Source organism: Cetorhinus maximus, chromosome 3 (assembly GCF_964194155.1).
Source record: "Cetorhinus maximus chromosome 3, sCetMax3.hap1.1, whole genome shotgun sequence".
NCBI classification, from domain to species: Eukaryota; Metazoa; Chordata; class Chondrichthyes; order Lamniformes; family Cetorhinidae; genus Cetorhinus; species Cetorhinus maximus.
This window is the reverse complement of record NC_135881.1, coordinates 84,755,394-84,771,658: the sequence shown is the minus strand read 5'-3', so window position 1 is coordinate 84,771,658 and position 16,265 is coordinate 84,755,394. Positions and strand designations below refer to the sequence as shown.

Below are 16,265 nucleotides of genomic sequence, written 5' to 3'. Positions count from 1 at the left end.
GGGAAGTGTCAGTTTTGGACCATGTGAAAGTGATAGAGGGGTGGAAATTGGAAGCAAAATTAATAAATCTTTCCAGGTCCAGGCGAGAGCATGAAGCGGCACCGAAACAGTCATCGATGTACCGGAGAAAGAGTTGTGGGAGGGGGTCTGAGTAGGACTGGAACAAGGAATGGTCCCACACACTCCATAAAGAGACAGGCATAACTGGTGGGGGTGCTCTCTACATGGGAGTCCTTCCCTTTCCCTTTGAGGATTTGACGTGGAGGATGTTGCATGCAGCAGTCCAATGCAACAGATGATTAAAATGGATCATGGACTCCCATGTTGCCTGTAATTTCTGCAGCCATGAGTCCATTTTCCATGTTTATGTAGGCTGAGAGGTTGCAGCCCTTGTTTCATTATCTAAGGGGGGGTTGCTCCTCAAGTATTGTTTGCACTTCAGTCCCACATTCCAGATCTTTGATGACGTAGTGCAGAGAGGGGCAGGCAGATCGGAAGACTTCATCGTTAGCCTGCTTCTAGGCCTGGCCAAGGGGGCCAATAGTGGGTCAAGGCAGCGGGCGGTTGAGGAGGTAGTTTGACCCGACTCTTTCATGGTCATGTTCGTGTCCAGGTGTCCTTGGAGAGGGAGCACATGGTGTTTGTCAGTGCACTTGAGGCCTTTGGAGACTGATGAGCCCAAAGTGTCTGGAGTGCATTATTAGCTTAGGGAATGTTATTTTAATTTGATAAGTTTTCTTTGTAATTTTTGTTTTTTGTTACAGTGCCCTTTTAAGGGGTTAGCCATTTGCTTATTTGTTCATTTATTGATTTGAATGCTCAGAAGTGTAGAAGGAGACATTTGCCAGGCTCAGGAACAGACTATCAAGGTAGTCATAAACAGGTCCAGGCAACAGGTGGTTGAGGGGGTTTTCGACCTGATTGCCTGCCCCCCTTCTGTGGCTATGTCCGCACCCAGATGTCCTTGGCGAGGGAGCACGCGGTGTTCGCCAATATGTTTGAGGCTCTCCATGGCCGGTGGGCACCACAAGCTGGTGTGCATCGTCACTCCTCAAAATGATCATTTAATTTAACTTGATAAGTTTTCTTTGTAGTTTTTTTTGTTGCAATAACTTGGAGGTGCCCCTTTAAGAGGTTGCTCATTGGTTTAATTTGTTTATTTGTTTGCTCAGAACAGTGTAGAGACACATATTGACACCGATGGTGGGTTGTAGAGTTAGGAGCAATACATTTGTAATGTCCCACTTTGTCAATACAGTAAATCATCACTTTAAGTCACTCTGCTTTATGTTGTTTCGCTTTAAAATTGCAAAGTTTTTAGGGCCCGCATTGCAGATGTGTGTTGTCATTTTTGATTTAACGTAATTTTGCATCGTCACGGCCTGTCATCTTGCGGTCATTGCTGCATATCGTTGATGCATTGCTTCACATAGTTTCATGTCAATGTGACGTTGGATCCCGTGACCCAATCGGTGCTGTTCTGAAGCAAGTGCAAACTGAGGTGTTCGTCTGCACTCAAGGGAACTGTGATTTATTTTAAAAACCCTGAAGTAAAGTTCTCGAGAGAATATCAAAATCAACAAGTTTCTTTTTCATGGAAGAAGTTGAAGCCTGAGCTGCTCATTTCTATGAAGAAAAGGCCCATTTCTTGATTCTGCGAGCTGATTTTAATTATGGATCCCCAGGCATGCCTACAGTGGAGCTTTACATCGGCTGAGGCAGAGAGGCCGTTTTAAAGTCTTTGAAAGAGAAGGTATTTGCTGCTGTACACAGGCAAAAATGCTTTCCTTGCCTCAGAGCTTGTTTGGGTGAAAAATACAGGGCGTCTGACCAGAATGGGAGAAGTTTTTTTCGAGAAGGCACCAAGCACAGATGATTCATTGGTAACTTGCGGAAGCGAAGTCAAGGCAGCGGAGAGAGTGCAAAAACCTTCAAACAACTCATCTAAATGAGCCCCAAGCAACACCTGCCCGCATGTGTCAGAGTCTGCAGATTGTGCATTGGATTTATCAGTCATCTCAGAACCCATTGAACCAGAGTGGAAGCAAGTCATCCCTGAACCTGAGCAACTGCCTAAGAAAAAAGAGAGACTGGTGGGTCTCTCTTTATTTTATGCAATATTTATTTTATATTTAGTGATTTATTTTGCAAGTTATTTCAGCAAGGAATGCACAGTGTTGCACAAATATTTCAATTTGTACATTCATTTTTCCGGCTGAAAAACGTCCAAAGGAGCGTTATGTGGTATGGGTTACGTTCCTACCAAAGAACAAACAAGGTATGGCCTTGGCATTGTCACTTCCTAACAAAAAGTAAGATCAGAAACAAAGTACTTTGTGAGCTGGATGCCCGTTAGTTGGAAACTGAGGAAGGCTCGGATCATCCATTAAGCTTCCTGAATGAAATTTACAAGAAAGATAATTTATTAGGTGCCTAGGAGCCATGGTCAGACTTTGATAGATTTCAAAAGATAGACTGTCATTCCGTGGAGGAATGTATCATATACTTCAACAGACTGTATAAAAGATTACTAAAGTTCGATTTGGAGATTCAGCACTCGCATTTGAATTACTGGATTGTGCTGAGGTGTCGCATATGGATAGGCTCCTGGTTAACAGAGAGTCCCTTGTGGGTCAGATTTCTGCTGCATTGAAAACATTCCTGGGGAAGCAGCCGTTTCTTGCAGCCTTGATGGAACAAATGGGACATTCCGCAGTGTTACAAAGGATGGAGGACTCAATGATTGTGGCGTTTCGAAATCATCCAGATACTGGACACATGGGGCCAGTATAAAGGAAGAGTTACAAACAAAAGAATGAGGATGAAAGTACTTTTAGCAGATCTGGATACCAGAGCAGACAAGAGGATTGGAGCAGCAATAGTAGGTGAATAGACCCCAGGAATGCCAAGGGAACAGATAAGAGGCGTATCAGAGGTGACTTAAAATATCATTTTGTGATGAACTGCACAAAGTGGAACCGTCAGATTCTCAAAGTGACACTTACACAGAATTTGGAGGCTGAAGATGATGATAATGAACAGTCTGAAGGAATTGTACGAGTTACAAGAAGTTTTAGCCCAGTTATGAGTATATTAATTTAATTTAGTGGTGTTTGGTAGTGGTTGCACCTTGACAATTGGTGGAACAGATTGGCTAAAATAATATCTACATTTACCCAGTAGTGAGGATTGATGGAAGGTCAGGGAGTATGAAAGTTCTTCTCATTTCAGGGTCAGGAATAAGGTTGCTAAAAAGAGCAGTGATACCATACAAAATAGCTGCAGTAAGCCACTTTATTAGTATTAATGTCATTTCCAGTGAGATACTCTTGCTGTTAAGCTTTTCATGAACATAGCACAAATGAAATAAAAACAGAAAATGCTGGAAAAACTCAGCAGGTCCAGCAGCATCTGTTGAAAAAACAGAATTAATGTTTCGAGCCTGTATGACTCTTCTTCAGAGCAAAAGAGAAGGCAAAATATGATGAAATTTATACTGTTTAAAGGGGGTGGAGCAGGTGAAGCTGGATAGAAGGCCAGCGATAGGTGGGACAAAGGAGAGATTGACAAAGATGTCATGAACAAAAGGACAAAGGGGTGTTAATGCTAGTGGTACTGACTAAAGGAGATGCTGATGGTGCCATTAAGGTCAGAAAGCAAAATGTGATAATAGCAGGACAAGGGTAAGGACTGTGGAAAAATCAACATGAACAAGTGACAAGGGATTTCCTACCCACTGTGGTTGACAGGGTCCTCAACCGTGTCCAACCCATCTCCCGCACCTCTACCCTCACACCTTCCTCTCCCTCACAGAACCATGATAGGGTCCTCCTTGTCCTCACTTTTCACCCCACCAGCCTCCGCATCCTCCGCCGTTTCCGTCGACTCCAGCATGATGCCACCACCAAACACATCTTCCCCTCACCACCTCCTGTCGGCATTCCATGGAGACCATTCCCTCCGGGACACTCTGGTCCACTCCTCAATCACTCCCAATGTCTTATACCCCTCCCACGGCACCTTCCCATGCAATTACAGATGGTGCAACACCTGCCCCTTTACCTCATCCCTACTCACCGTCCAAGGGCCCAAACACTCCTTTCAGGTGAAGCAGCGCTTCACTTGCACCTCCTTCAATTTAGTCTACAGCATTCACTGCTCCCAATGCGGTCTCCTCTACATTGGAGAGACCAGACACAGACTAGGTGACCACTTTGCAGAACACCTTCAGTCCGTCCGCAAGCATGACCCAGACCTTCCTGTTGCTTGCCATTTCAACACATCATCCTGCTGTCATGCCCACATGTCCGTCCTTGGCCTGCTGCAATGTTCCAGTGAAGCTCAAAGCAAACTGGAGGAACAGCACCTCATCTTCCGATTAGGCACTTTACAGCCTTCCGGACTTAACATTGAGTTCAACAACTTCAGATCATGAACTCTCTCCTCCATCCTCACCCCTTTTTTATCCCCTTTCTTCAATATTCATTTCCATTTTAAATTATTTTTTATCCACTTATTTTTATTTATTTTCATTTTTATTCATCGTTTTATCCCCACTTTTTAAATCCCATTTTCAATCTTTTTTCCACTACCGTTCCCTCCCCCCACCCCACCCCCACAAGGGCCATCTGTCACTTGTTCATGTTACTCTTTCCAGAGTGCTTCCCCTTGTCCTGCTAGTATCACATTCTGCTTTCTGACCTTAATTCCACCATCAGCTTCTCCTTTAGCCAGTACTACTACCATTAACACCCTTTTGTCATTTTGTTCATGACATCTTTGGCAATCTTTGCCCCCACCTATCGCTGGCCTTCTATCCAGCTTCACCTGTCCCACCCCCTTTAAACAGTATAAATTTCATCGCATTTTTACTTCTCTTTAGCTCTGAAGAAGAGTTATACGGACTCGAAATGTTAACTGTTTTTTCTCTCCACAGGCGCTGTTCGACCTGCTGAGTTTTTCCAGCATTTTCTGTTTTTGTTTCAGATTTCTAGCATCCGCTGTATTTTGCTTTTATGGTGCAAATGAAACTGGGCATGAAGAACTGTATCCCCTTGACAAAACCTGATGTTTCTAATCAGAATGTGACAGAAATATTAGGTGAAAAGAATCAGAGAGAAAGAAAGCAAATTGTCTTAAAGCTGAACAGACTATTTGCTCACCCTTCTTGTCAAAAATTTAAAATTCTGCTTAAAGATGCAGGTGTGGTTGATGAGGGATTTACATGGCTCATTGAAGAGATTAGTGCAAATTTGAAATACGTAAAAGGTATCGGAGGACACCACCATGTCCTATTGTAAGCATTCCATCGGCATGTGACTTCATTGAGATATTTGCCACGGATCTAAAGCAAGGGTGGGGAACCCTGACCCAGGGCCCGGATCTGTCCCGTTGTACCTTTTCATTCAGCCCACGGGGAGATTTCAAAATCCAGCCCACATGCTGCCCTATGGGCCAGCCGCCACCATGTTCTGATGCCTGCGCCTCGGCTGCAGTCACCAGAGGCCCAGGCTGTGGGGAGAGAGCGAGGCCTGAGTTCCAGGATCAGGAACACAGGGCAGGGATGGGAAGCTGCTGCTTGCTGATTGGGTGGTGACATGAATAATCCCTACCAGGGAAGAAAGAGAGCAGGACATCCAGCTCCTTTGGTGGCTCACACCCCGCCCAGCCCTCCCAGCTCCATTGGTGTCCCAGGACAGGAGCTCAGCCCTGCATACTGAGACAGAGGCCCAGGTTCCAGGCCCGGGTGCAGCCTCAGGCTAGGAGTTGGCCAGAGCCTCGGGTTGTTGAGTCACTACCCCGGGCTGGTTTGGGGCTGAAACAGAGTAGGAAAAAAGAGGAGGGGAGAGAGAGAGAGAGACAAAGGGGGAGAGAGATAGAGTGGGAAACGAGAGAGAGAAGCAGACAGAGTGGAAAAGGAGAGAAAGAGAGACACAGACAAAGTGGGAAAGGAGGGAGGGATAGAGAGAGAGAATGGGAAAGGAAAATAAGCAAAAAGTTGAGCTGAATTTCAGGAGTGCTTTAATTGAGACACACAAGCTGTGCTACTCATTAGGGAGAAGCAAACTCAGCCATTGCATTGAAGCAGCGGGTGGGTTGAATATTTCTGTATTCTCTCTTTTAAGAAAAATAAATTAAGTTGATTTTTATGTGTGGCCAGCAACTGATTTTTGTCAATGTGTGAGTGGCACTTGATAAAAGAAATGTTCCCCACCCCGATCTAAAGGTATGAGGAAAAGACAGAAATATTTTAATTTCCTAAACATGGCAACCAGGTTTTAGTCTTTGTGCAGTAATAGATGGCACTCACCATCCTGACTTGGAAATATATCGCCATTCCTTCACTGCTGCTGGGTCAAAATCCTGGAACTCCCTCCCCAACAGAACTGTGGGTGTACCCACACGATATGGGCTGCAGCAGTTCAAGAAGGCAGCTCATCTAGGGATGAGCAATAAATGCTGGCCTAGCCAGCGACACCCACATCCCATGAATGAATAAAATAAAGGGTGATTAGATAAAGTAATGGAGAAATGGATAGGGATTGGACTTAGAGCACCAGCTAAATTTCTGACTGATATAGACGGGACTTTACTAATATTGAATTTAGAGACAAATGTGAAAATATGAATATAGTAGTCATGAATACTGCAGCTGAGAGTACTTTTGGACTTTGTGAAGGAATAACAAGGTGATAGATGAAATGCTGCATAAAAGCTTAACTTGCATTTTGGTTGATCTGCTAACAAACCCACTGGCATGGGCAGTTCAGGCAAAGAATTTGCTTCAGATGTTTGGAGGGTATAGTCTTTGTCAATGGGTCTGAGAGGAATCCCAAACTACCTTCTGTGATGGGCAATAGTCCCCCGGCCCTAGAGGGGACTATGATTAGTTCAATTTTTTCTGCACATTTGAATGCTTTACATGCAGGGAGAAGGGCTTTGATCAAGTTTGAGGTGTCTGAAAAAATTCAGAGAGCTCGAAGGCATCGTTTAAGACCATTTGAGATATAGTTTAATTCTGGAGATATGGAGTAACATTTTCCCCCCCATCGAGGTGTAAGTGCAGGAGCGGGTGCAGGCGGCGGGCTACTAAAGAATGGAAAGTAAGAAAGCAGCATGCAAGTTCTAATAGTGGGTCAGATGTCAATGTCTTATTAATTACATTGTAATTGCCATTAAACCTTAACATTGTAAGGTTTTATGGCAATTGCATTGTTAAACAGGTGATGGGTATTTGTATACCTTTAAATGAGGATAGCTGGGGCACTGGGGGTGTTGGAGTTGTCTTGATTGTAAACTAATTCAATAAACTGTCTCCAGTAAAGAAAGCACCTGTGTCTTGGTTTTAACTTCACCAACTGGCGTGAATCTGATTAACATCTGAGAGTTACTCTTGTGTTAAAAAATGATCACATACTGGAGAAAGAGTCCCAGTCCATGTGAGATAGATATTTTACAGTGGTTGGCCTAAAAGGCATCGAAGTGCAAGTAGAGGCCCCATCTTGAGTACATTACACAATGAAATGAGGGCTACAGAACAGTCTTGAGATAGGATTAGAGCAAAAGTCCTTATGACCATCAAATGTTGATGAGTGCCAATAAACCAGAGGGTGAATGAATAAAAAAGGCAAAACAACAGGAATTAGATAGTTGGTAGGAATTTGGAATTTATTCTGAAGCACCAGATAGGTGACAGCCATCCTTGTCGTATAAGTGGATTTGCACAGAAAAGGTCTTGAAGACGAGACTTATAAAGCTAAAGCGAGGATATTGCTCGGGGTTTTGAAGAGCTACTGAGCAATACAGGTGTTACAGTGGACTGTCCCATAGCGGGAGAAGTAATCCTGAAAGTCTTGTTAGCTTTTTTGGCCATATATTCGTGGGAATGTAGATCAGTTGATATAAAAGCTACATTTCTGCAGGGTGTAAAATTACATAGAGAACTGTTTTTACAACAGCCTAAAGAAACAAATGATGCAGAAGGGAAATTATGGAAACTAACCAGCTGTTTTTATGGCCTGAATGATGCCTCAAGGCTATGGTATTTTTTGTGAGATTTGTTTTTCAGCAAGTAGGCTGTGTTCAACTAAAAGTGGATCCTGCAATGTTTTATTGGCATCAAAAAGGAAACTTTCAGGCATTTTCATGATGCGTGTTGATGATTTTTTATGGGGTAGTGCTGTAGATTTTAAGAAATCTGTTATTAATAAAATTGAAGTGGAATTTAAGATTGGAAGTAAGGCTTCGCGCTTTTAAATATATTAGTTTAACATTAGGCAGAATAGGTCTGAAGTAGCTTTGAATCAGCAATCCTATTTAGAGAGCATTACTTCTATCCTGGTTAATCATGCTAGGTCATCACAGAAAGATGATGCCACATCTAAAGAAGAAACAGAGCATTTGTGAAGCTTCATTGGTCAGTTGAATTGGCTGTGCACTCAGATAAGACCCGATATTAGTTTTGATGTATTGGAAACAAGTCCTACAGCGAAGCACCCTAAAGTTGAGAACACTTTAGGAACATAAGAATGTAAGAAGTAGGAGCAGGAGTAGGTCATTCAGCCCTTCAAGCCTGCTCTGCAATTCAATGAGATCATGGCTGATCTTCTACTTCAACACTATTTTCCTGCACTGTCCCTGTATCACTTGATGTTTTTTAATATGTGGAAATCTATCAATCTCAGTCTTGCAATTACTCAATGACTGAGCCTCCACGGCTCTTTGGGGCAGAGAATTCCAAAGATTCACCATCCTCTGAGTGAAGAAATTCCTCCTCACCTCAGTCCTAAATGGCCTTCCCCTTATTTTGAGACTGCACTGGTTCTAGACTCACCAGCCAGGGGAAATGTGTGTCCTGCATCTACCCTGTCGAGCCCTGTAAGAATTTTGTATGTTTGAATGAGATCACCTCTCATTCTTCTAAATTCCAGAAAACAAAGCCCAGTCTCTTTAATCTTTGCTCATAGAACAATCGCTCCACCCCAGCAATTAATTTACTGAACCTTTTTTGCACTCTCTCTATGGCAAGATATCTTTCCTTAGGTAAGGAGACTAATGTTGCACACAATACTCCAGGTGCGGTCTCACATGGGTTCTATATAATTGCAGTTAAGACAGCTTTACTCCTATACTCAAATTTTCTTGTAATAAAGGGCAACGTACCATTTGCCTTCTTAATTGCTTGCTGTACCTGCCTTTTAGCTTTCAGTAACTCATGAACAAGGACACCAAAGTCGCTTTGAAGTTCTACACTTCCAGCCTCTCACCATTTAAGGAATATTCTGTATTCCTGTTGTGCCTCCCATAGTGGATAACCTGATATTTCTCCAAATTGTGTTCCATCTGCCAAATTTTTGCCTACTCGCTAAATAAAATAAATATGGAGAAATGGGTCACCCAAAGAAGATGAACTCTGGGAGTTGACTTCCTTAGTTACCTGCTCCCATTTTCTCTGGAGGGCATTCCTTCTCTGACACCCCCTGGAAACATTGCTTCTCTGCTCTTATCAACTGCCACGACTAAACCTGCATATGTGAACCTGGGAGCCCTCTCTCTGCCTTGGTACTCGATTTCCTGTTTCTATTTGAAGTCAGTTGCAGCATTGGCAGTGAGCAGCAACTCCTTTCAGTCTGTGTAGTTCCTCTTTAAGAAGGCAGGCATATTTAAGAGCTGGAAGCCAGCTGCACCGCATGCCAGTCTCGCACAATGCTAGGTTCCCTATTGAGTGTTCAGCTAGGCAGCAGCGTGGGATCCACCTGACTGAACACTGCAATCATGGAAATGAAAAAGAAGCACCAAATTGGCATGCTGCCTGCCTCAACAGCATCTGGTGCAGGCAGATCACGAATCACAAACCTGAAAATGGGAGTGAACTAAGTTTTAGCCCTTGGTGCTTTATTGCATGTGGAAATGGGGATATGTTTCTGTGTAAAATGCTGAAGTAAATATGAATTATTTTAAATCTGAAATTAATTTCAACACTCTTTATCATTTAATAATTGTTTCTTTATTTCTGCCAAGCAGATTGTTGCTGCTCGTCAAAGGGCTCGCTATTTAAGATTAGCTCGACCACCAACAGTTGTGCAACTTAAAGAAGCCAAAGACCGTATGAGAAAAGAGAGCCTCATTCAACAGACATTACAGTATTTCATCATTTTTAAAAAAAGTTATCCTATTTATCAAAATCTCATTTGCTTAACTAACTGTAATTACTGTTTATTTTTCCCTATGAGATTGTCTTTTTCTTCCTTTATGTAATGCTAAGGTTCATGATTTTGCCCACTGCAGAGAATTTGTGCTCTACATTGTCATGCTGATTCTGCTGCTGTTGATTACGTTTGGCAAATTTTCCAAAGACGAATATTACCTCAACCAAGCCATTCGAGCAGAGTTTACTAGGTATGGCAGTCCAGTGTGTATTTGTGGTTGTTACTCATGACCATTTAAGTGAAAATAAGCCTATAAATTAGAATATTTTTGACTTAAACCAAAGCAAAATACTGTGGAAACTGGAAATCTGAAATAAAAACGGAAAATACAGGAAATGCTCAGCAGTCAGGCAGTATCTGTGTAGAGAGAAGCAAAGTTACTGTTTCAGGTCAATGACCTTTTCATAAGGAAATGGGATAACCAGAACGAGTTGGGTTTTTTATGACAATCTGGCAGCTTTCATTGTAATTTTAGTGCTGGCTCACAGATCAACACATTTCTGATGAATGGTAATCTTGACCTGAAATGTTAACTCTGTTTCTCTCCACAGATGCTGCCTAGCCGGCTGAGCGTTTGCAGCATATTTGTTTTTCTTTCACATTTATTCAATTCAGTTTCACAACTTTCCGCAGTAAGAGGCCAGTACCAAAAGCATAGCACTGTTTTAATGGCACCCAAATGGTTATCAGTCCATCTTCATTCACACAAGAATTGTCTTCTATGTAGATAGATGCATTGATTCAGGACATGTTTCTGGGAGCTGCCTATTTGACTCACTGGGAGAAAAAATTTTGGAGATGCACAGAAATGCCTTGATTGCCCAATGACAGACAGTGCTGCCTGCCCCTGGGGAATCGCTGATTGTACATGGCGGCATTATGAAAACTATTTTCTGCTCCGCTCTGTCTATAGTGCTACAAATGCAAATGTAATTTTGGTCATCAGAAGGCTTATAGAGATGCAGTGAAAAAGAAGGACTTGCATTTATATATTATCTCATCATATCTCTCACGTGTAGGTATTTCTGAATTAGCTTCATATACAATGAATTAGTTGGCATTATAGTGAATGTTATTGGGTAGGAAAATATGCAGGCACTTTGCATATGGCAAGATCCACAACAGTGATGAGATAAATAACTCAATTCACCTATTTTTGCTTGCGTTGGTAAACAAGCTGAAATATATTTATGTTAGGTTTTTAATTTTCTGTAACCTTTTTCATTGTGTTGGTTTAAAAATTTTGAATGATGCTCTTCAAAAAAGAAATTTGCTTCTGAAAAACATATTGTTAAATTTCTTGAAAGCTCCTGTTATTGAAAAGACTGTGCTGAACCTTTGGTTTTGAAATCTGTTGATATGCGTACATCGCTGGTACTTGTCTATTTATTTCTCATCCCTTTTTGTCCTGGAGAAGGTGGCAAGCCATCTTCTTAAGCCATTTCTGTTTGTATGGCAGAGATGTTCCCACAGTGCTGTTAGGGATGGAGTTTCTGGATTTTGACCCAGTGGTAATGAAGGTACAGTGAGATGTGCCCAAGTAAGGATAGTGTGTGACTTGGACAAAAACTTTGAGGTGATGGCGTTCCTATCGACCTGTTGGCCTAGTTCTTTGAGGTACCATAGCTTATGAATTTAGGGGGTGCTCCTGAAGAAGCTAAGGCAAGATGCTGCATCTTGTAGGTTGTACACGCTGTTTTTTGATACCATAATGGCAGGTGGAATAGATGCTTAAGCCAGGGGATGACATGCCAATCAAGTGGAATGCTGTGTCCTGGGTAGGGTGGAACTTCTTGGATGTTTTTAAGTTGCACTCATGTAGGCATGTGGAGAATATTCCATCATACTCCTCACTTGTGCATTGGTGGTGGTGGGGAGGCTGGGCAGTCAGGAGATCGACCACTCGCCACTCACCACATTTCTGCACCATCAACGATATAGAACTTTGACTATTTGTTTACAATCAGGGAAAAAATAGAATATACTCTGAGAAAATGTAATTCTAAAAGACAATAATTTGCCTTGTATTTGAGATTGTTTTGTTTTCATATTTAGGAATGAGAAAAGTCCTTTCATAAATGTGAAAACAGCTGATGATTGGTGGAACTGGAGTTTTAGTGTCTTGTTACATGGCCTGTATTGGGACACATGGTACAACAACGCTGCAGCAAAAAGCCAGGTAACTTGTACCAATAATTAACAGCATCTAATTAAATTAACTTCAGCTTTTCAGAGTAAACAGTTTCCCATGGTAGAGTATGTTCCCTGTTACACAGCAAGGTGTTTCATTGTACATTTATTGTTTACTCTCTTCATTAAAAGTTGGTTTAGGTTAATATTTTGAAGAGACTAAAATAAATACATTAAAACTCTATGAAGTACTACCTTCTTAACTATAACCCAGCTGCTAATTGCATAACTACTGTAATGTATTTGACTGCAAGTGAACATATGACTGCATTTTAATGTTAAAACTCGGAGATACAAACAGCCTTAGAATCTCAGTACAAAGAAATTTAAAAATAAGTTTGGTTTCCTTCTCCTGATTTTCGTGCAAGAAAGTTTGTATGTATGAATGAATGAATGTTGAGTACGAATAGAGGAAGACTTGTCTATGATTCTTCTCCTATGGTTAAAATAGTCGACTCAGCTTTGAAGTACCACAGAACCATATTCCAACCTTCTCCAAATGAAACATTTTTTAGTGCAATTATATCATACAGAAGTGATGCTGTGTTGGTTTATAAGATGATTTCTGTCATTTATTGTGCTAAACATTGTTCCTTGAAGGTAATTCAAGTGCTAATTGCAGTTTCAATTACAACCTGTAGGCTGGTCCAGTCCAAGGAAAATGCCACTTGATTGGTGCACCATCACTCCGAAAAATCCAAGTCACCAATAATTCCTCCTGTAACGTAAGTGGTTTCATCCCGTCATTAATTTCAAATCTCTTCTATTGTCTGCTAATGGCTTCTATACAAGCCGCAGTATACCACCCAAACAGGTCTGTCCTAAATTAAAACATCGCAAAAATGATAGTAAAATACCCTGTAAACAGAAACGCATAAAAAATTGTTTGCAATAGTCACTCTGCTCAACATACAACCGGAATCTCTGTCTTCCACAAATCCTAATTTCCCGACTCAGTGCTGGGGCCTCAACTATTTACACCCTATATAAATGATTTGGATGAAGGGATCAAATGCATAATTGCTAAATTTGTTGATATCACAAAGATAAGTTGTGAAGAGGACATAAGGGGTCAGCAAAGAGTTATGGACAGGTTAAGCGAGTGGGAAAGCACTTGGCAGGTGGAGTATAATATGGGAAAATGTGAACTTGTCCTCTTTGGTAGAAAGAATAGAAAAGCAGCCTATTATTTAAGTGGAGAGTGATTGCAGAACTCTGAGGTACAGATCTGGGTGCCCTGGCACATGAATCACAAAAAGTTAGAATGTAGACACAGCAAGTGATTAGGAAGGCAAATAGAATGTTGTAATTTATTGCAATGGGAATGGAATATAAAAGTAGGGATGTTTTGCTACAGTTGTACAGGGCGTTGGTGAGACCAAACCTGGAGTCCTGTTATAGTGTAAGTCTCCTTATTTAAGAAAGGACTAATTGTGTTGGAAGCAGTTCAGAGAAGGTTCATTCAGATGATTCTTAAGATGAGAGGGTTATCTTATGAGGAAAGGTTGGGCTTGTGTCCATTGGAGTTTAGAAGAATGACAGGATCTTATTGAAAAATGCAAGATCCTGACAGGGCTTGACAGAGTGGATGCTGAAAGGATGTTTCCCCTTGTGAGAAATACTAAAACTAGGGGACACAGTTTAATAATAAGGGGCCTCCCCTTTAAGACTGAGATGAGAAGATGTTTTTTCACTCTGAGGAATGTGAGTCTGTGGAACTCTCTTTCCAGAGAATGGTGGAGGCAGGGCCTTTGAATATTTTTAAGGTAGAGGTAGATAGATTCTTGACCAACAAGGGAATCAAAGGGTATTGGGAGTAGACGGGAAAGTGGCCACAATTGGATCAGGCATGATCTCATTGAATAGTGGAGCAGTCTCCAGGGGCCAAATGGCCTACTGCTGATCCTAATTCAGATGTTCATACGTACTCCTCCTCACATAACTCACTGGCTTGGATTTTGCAATCAGTGGTGAAGCAACTTGCTACTTACCTCAAAGAAAACTCCCACAAAGATCTAATGATCTCTGTGGCATGGATTTCTCTTTTCCTGACAGCAGTTTAAATCTAGCGCCTCGTCTGAGGAATCCCAGGTGTCACCAATAGTATGATCAGCAAGCAAGGTAAGTATTCAATTACATTGAAATATTTCCACAAGGAAGAAACTAGGAAGTTACAAAGGGCTCAGTGGATGATCTTTGCAGTGTCTCCCAATTAGCTGTCCACACTTGTGTCAAGCAGGTCACAGACGCTCTGTTCAGACGGGCATTGACCTTCATTCACTTCCGCTGGGACCAGGCAAGCCAGAGGCTTTGGGGCTATTGCTGGCTTCCCCCGTGTCCAGGGTGCAATAGACTGTACACATGTGGCCATCAAGGCGCCAGCAGGTGAGCCCGGTGCCTTCGTCAACAGGAAGGGCTTCCACTCCATGAACGTGCAGATAGTGTGTGATCACAGGATGCAGATTCTACAAGTCTGTACCAGGTACCCAGGCAGCTCCCATGACGCCTACATCCTCAGAACTCTCAGGTGCCGGGGCCCTTCAGTGCTCCGGCTCGGCTGGATGGATGGCTGCTGGGTGACCAGGACTATCCCCTCAGAAGGTGACTCATGACGCCTCTCTGCCATCCAATATCAGAAGCTGAGCAGCGCTACAATAGGAATCACGGCTCCAGAAGGGCTGTGGTGGAGAGAACCATTGGTCTTCTCAAGATGCGCTTCCAATGCCTGGACCGCTCAGGGGGCGCACTCCAGTACCCCCCAGATCGTGTCCCAGTGAAAGTGATTGCATGCTGCGCTCTCCACAATCTTGCGCTGGAAAGGGGAGACGCAGTGGACAATGGAGCCATTGACGCAGTGGATGCGGCTGCACACGATGAGTCTAGCACTGATTCTGAGGATGAGGAAGCACAGGGGAATGATGAGGGGCTAAACGCCTGACCCGGGACTACACCAAGGAGGCAGGGACACCCGGGAGACTTTAATCCAACGAACTTTCAGCTAGCTCCACACAAATGGATCAGAAGGACCAGCCTTGCCTGGCGCTTCCATACTTGGCACTTAAATGCTAAATCTGCCACTTCATCAGCTGCAACTAAGGGTTTTGGACATAAACTTCAATGTCCACTCAAACACTCATGACATGTACGTAAAACGTACAAATGCAGAACAAAGGAGCCACCCTCAGCCGTGGTAACACATCTGGTTTTAATTTTCACCATCAGAAGTTCTCACAAAGTCAAAACAAAACGTTATTCAAGCAGAAACAAATAATAAGCCCCTAATCTAGAGCCAACACAAAAGCACCAGTGAGAAACCCGTAGTGTGCCTGAGGTGCCTTATGCTTACGTTTACGGGTGCTACGTCTTGGTGCTGCCCCATCGCTCGGAGTGGCATCTGAGGCAGCCTGTTGACTCTGCTGTCCTGTTGGCCTCGATGACCTTGACGTTCGTCCTCTGGCCCATGGAGCCTGTGCTGGGCCCACCTGGGAGGGAGCTGCCAGTTCCACAGCTGGCATCTCCCCAGTCGTCGCAGCCTCACCGATGACGCGGTCACTGGGAGAGGGGCGGATTTGCTGGTGCCCTCATCCAGAGCGCTGTGAGAGGAGCCCGCAGATACGACAGGCAGCTGCTGCGCCGACGTGAGGTTGCCCCAGACCTCCCTGCTCACTGTGGATGGATGGGCACTGAGCTAGGAAGCTTGAAGCTCACGCCATCTCCCACGTTGGCAATAGCCAGTTGTGGCCACTGGCACTGTGAGGGCTTGCAGGTCCATGCATAACCCCAGGAGAACCTGACTGTTCTCCTGGAGGCCCTTCTCCATGAGAGTCTCCACCCTCTCCATGGAGGAAGCATGACGCTTTGCCATGA

At 43.2% G+C, this 16,265-nt stretch overlaps 1 protein-coding gene across 1 annotated transcript in view; it reads left to right on the top strand.

Moving 5' to 3' along the window:
• Positions 1-16,265, top strand: part of pkd1l1 (polycystin 1 like 1, transient receptor potential channel interacting) — a 249,457-nt gene that overhangs the window by 168,702 nt on the left and 64,490 nt on the right. The window contains exons 40-43 of the mRNA XM_078534059.1: positions 10,024-10,142; positions 10,288-10,398; positions 12,264-12,387; positions 13,040-13,123. Of these exons, the coding sequence (XP_078390185.1) occupies positions 10,024-10,142; positions 10,288-10,398; positions 12,264-12,387; positions 13,040-13,123 (438 nt within the window). The remainder of the gene's footprint in view (positions 1-10,023; positions 10,143-10,287; positions 10,399-12,263; positions 12,388-13,039; positions 13,124-16,265) is intronic.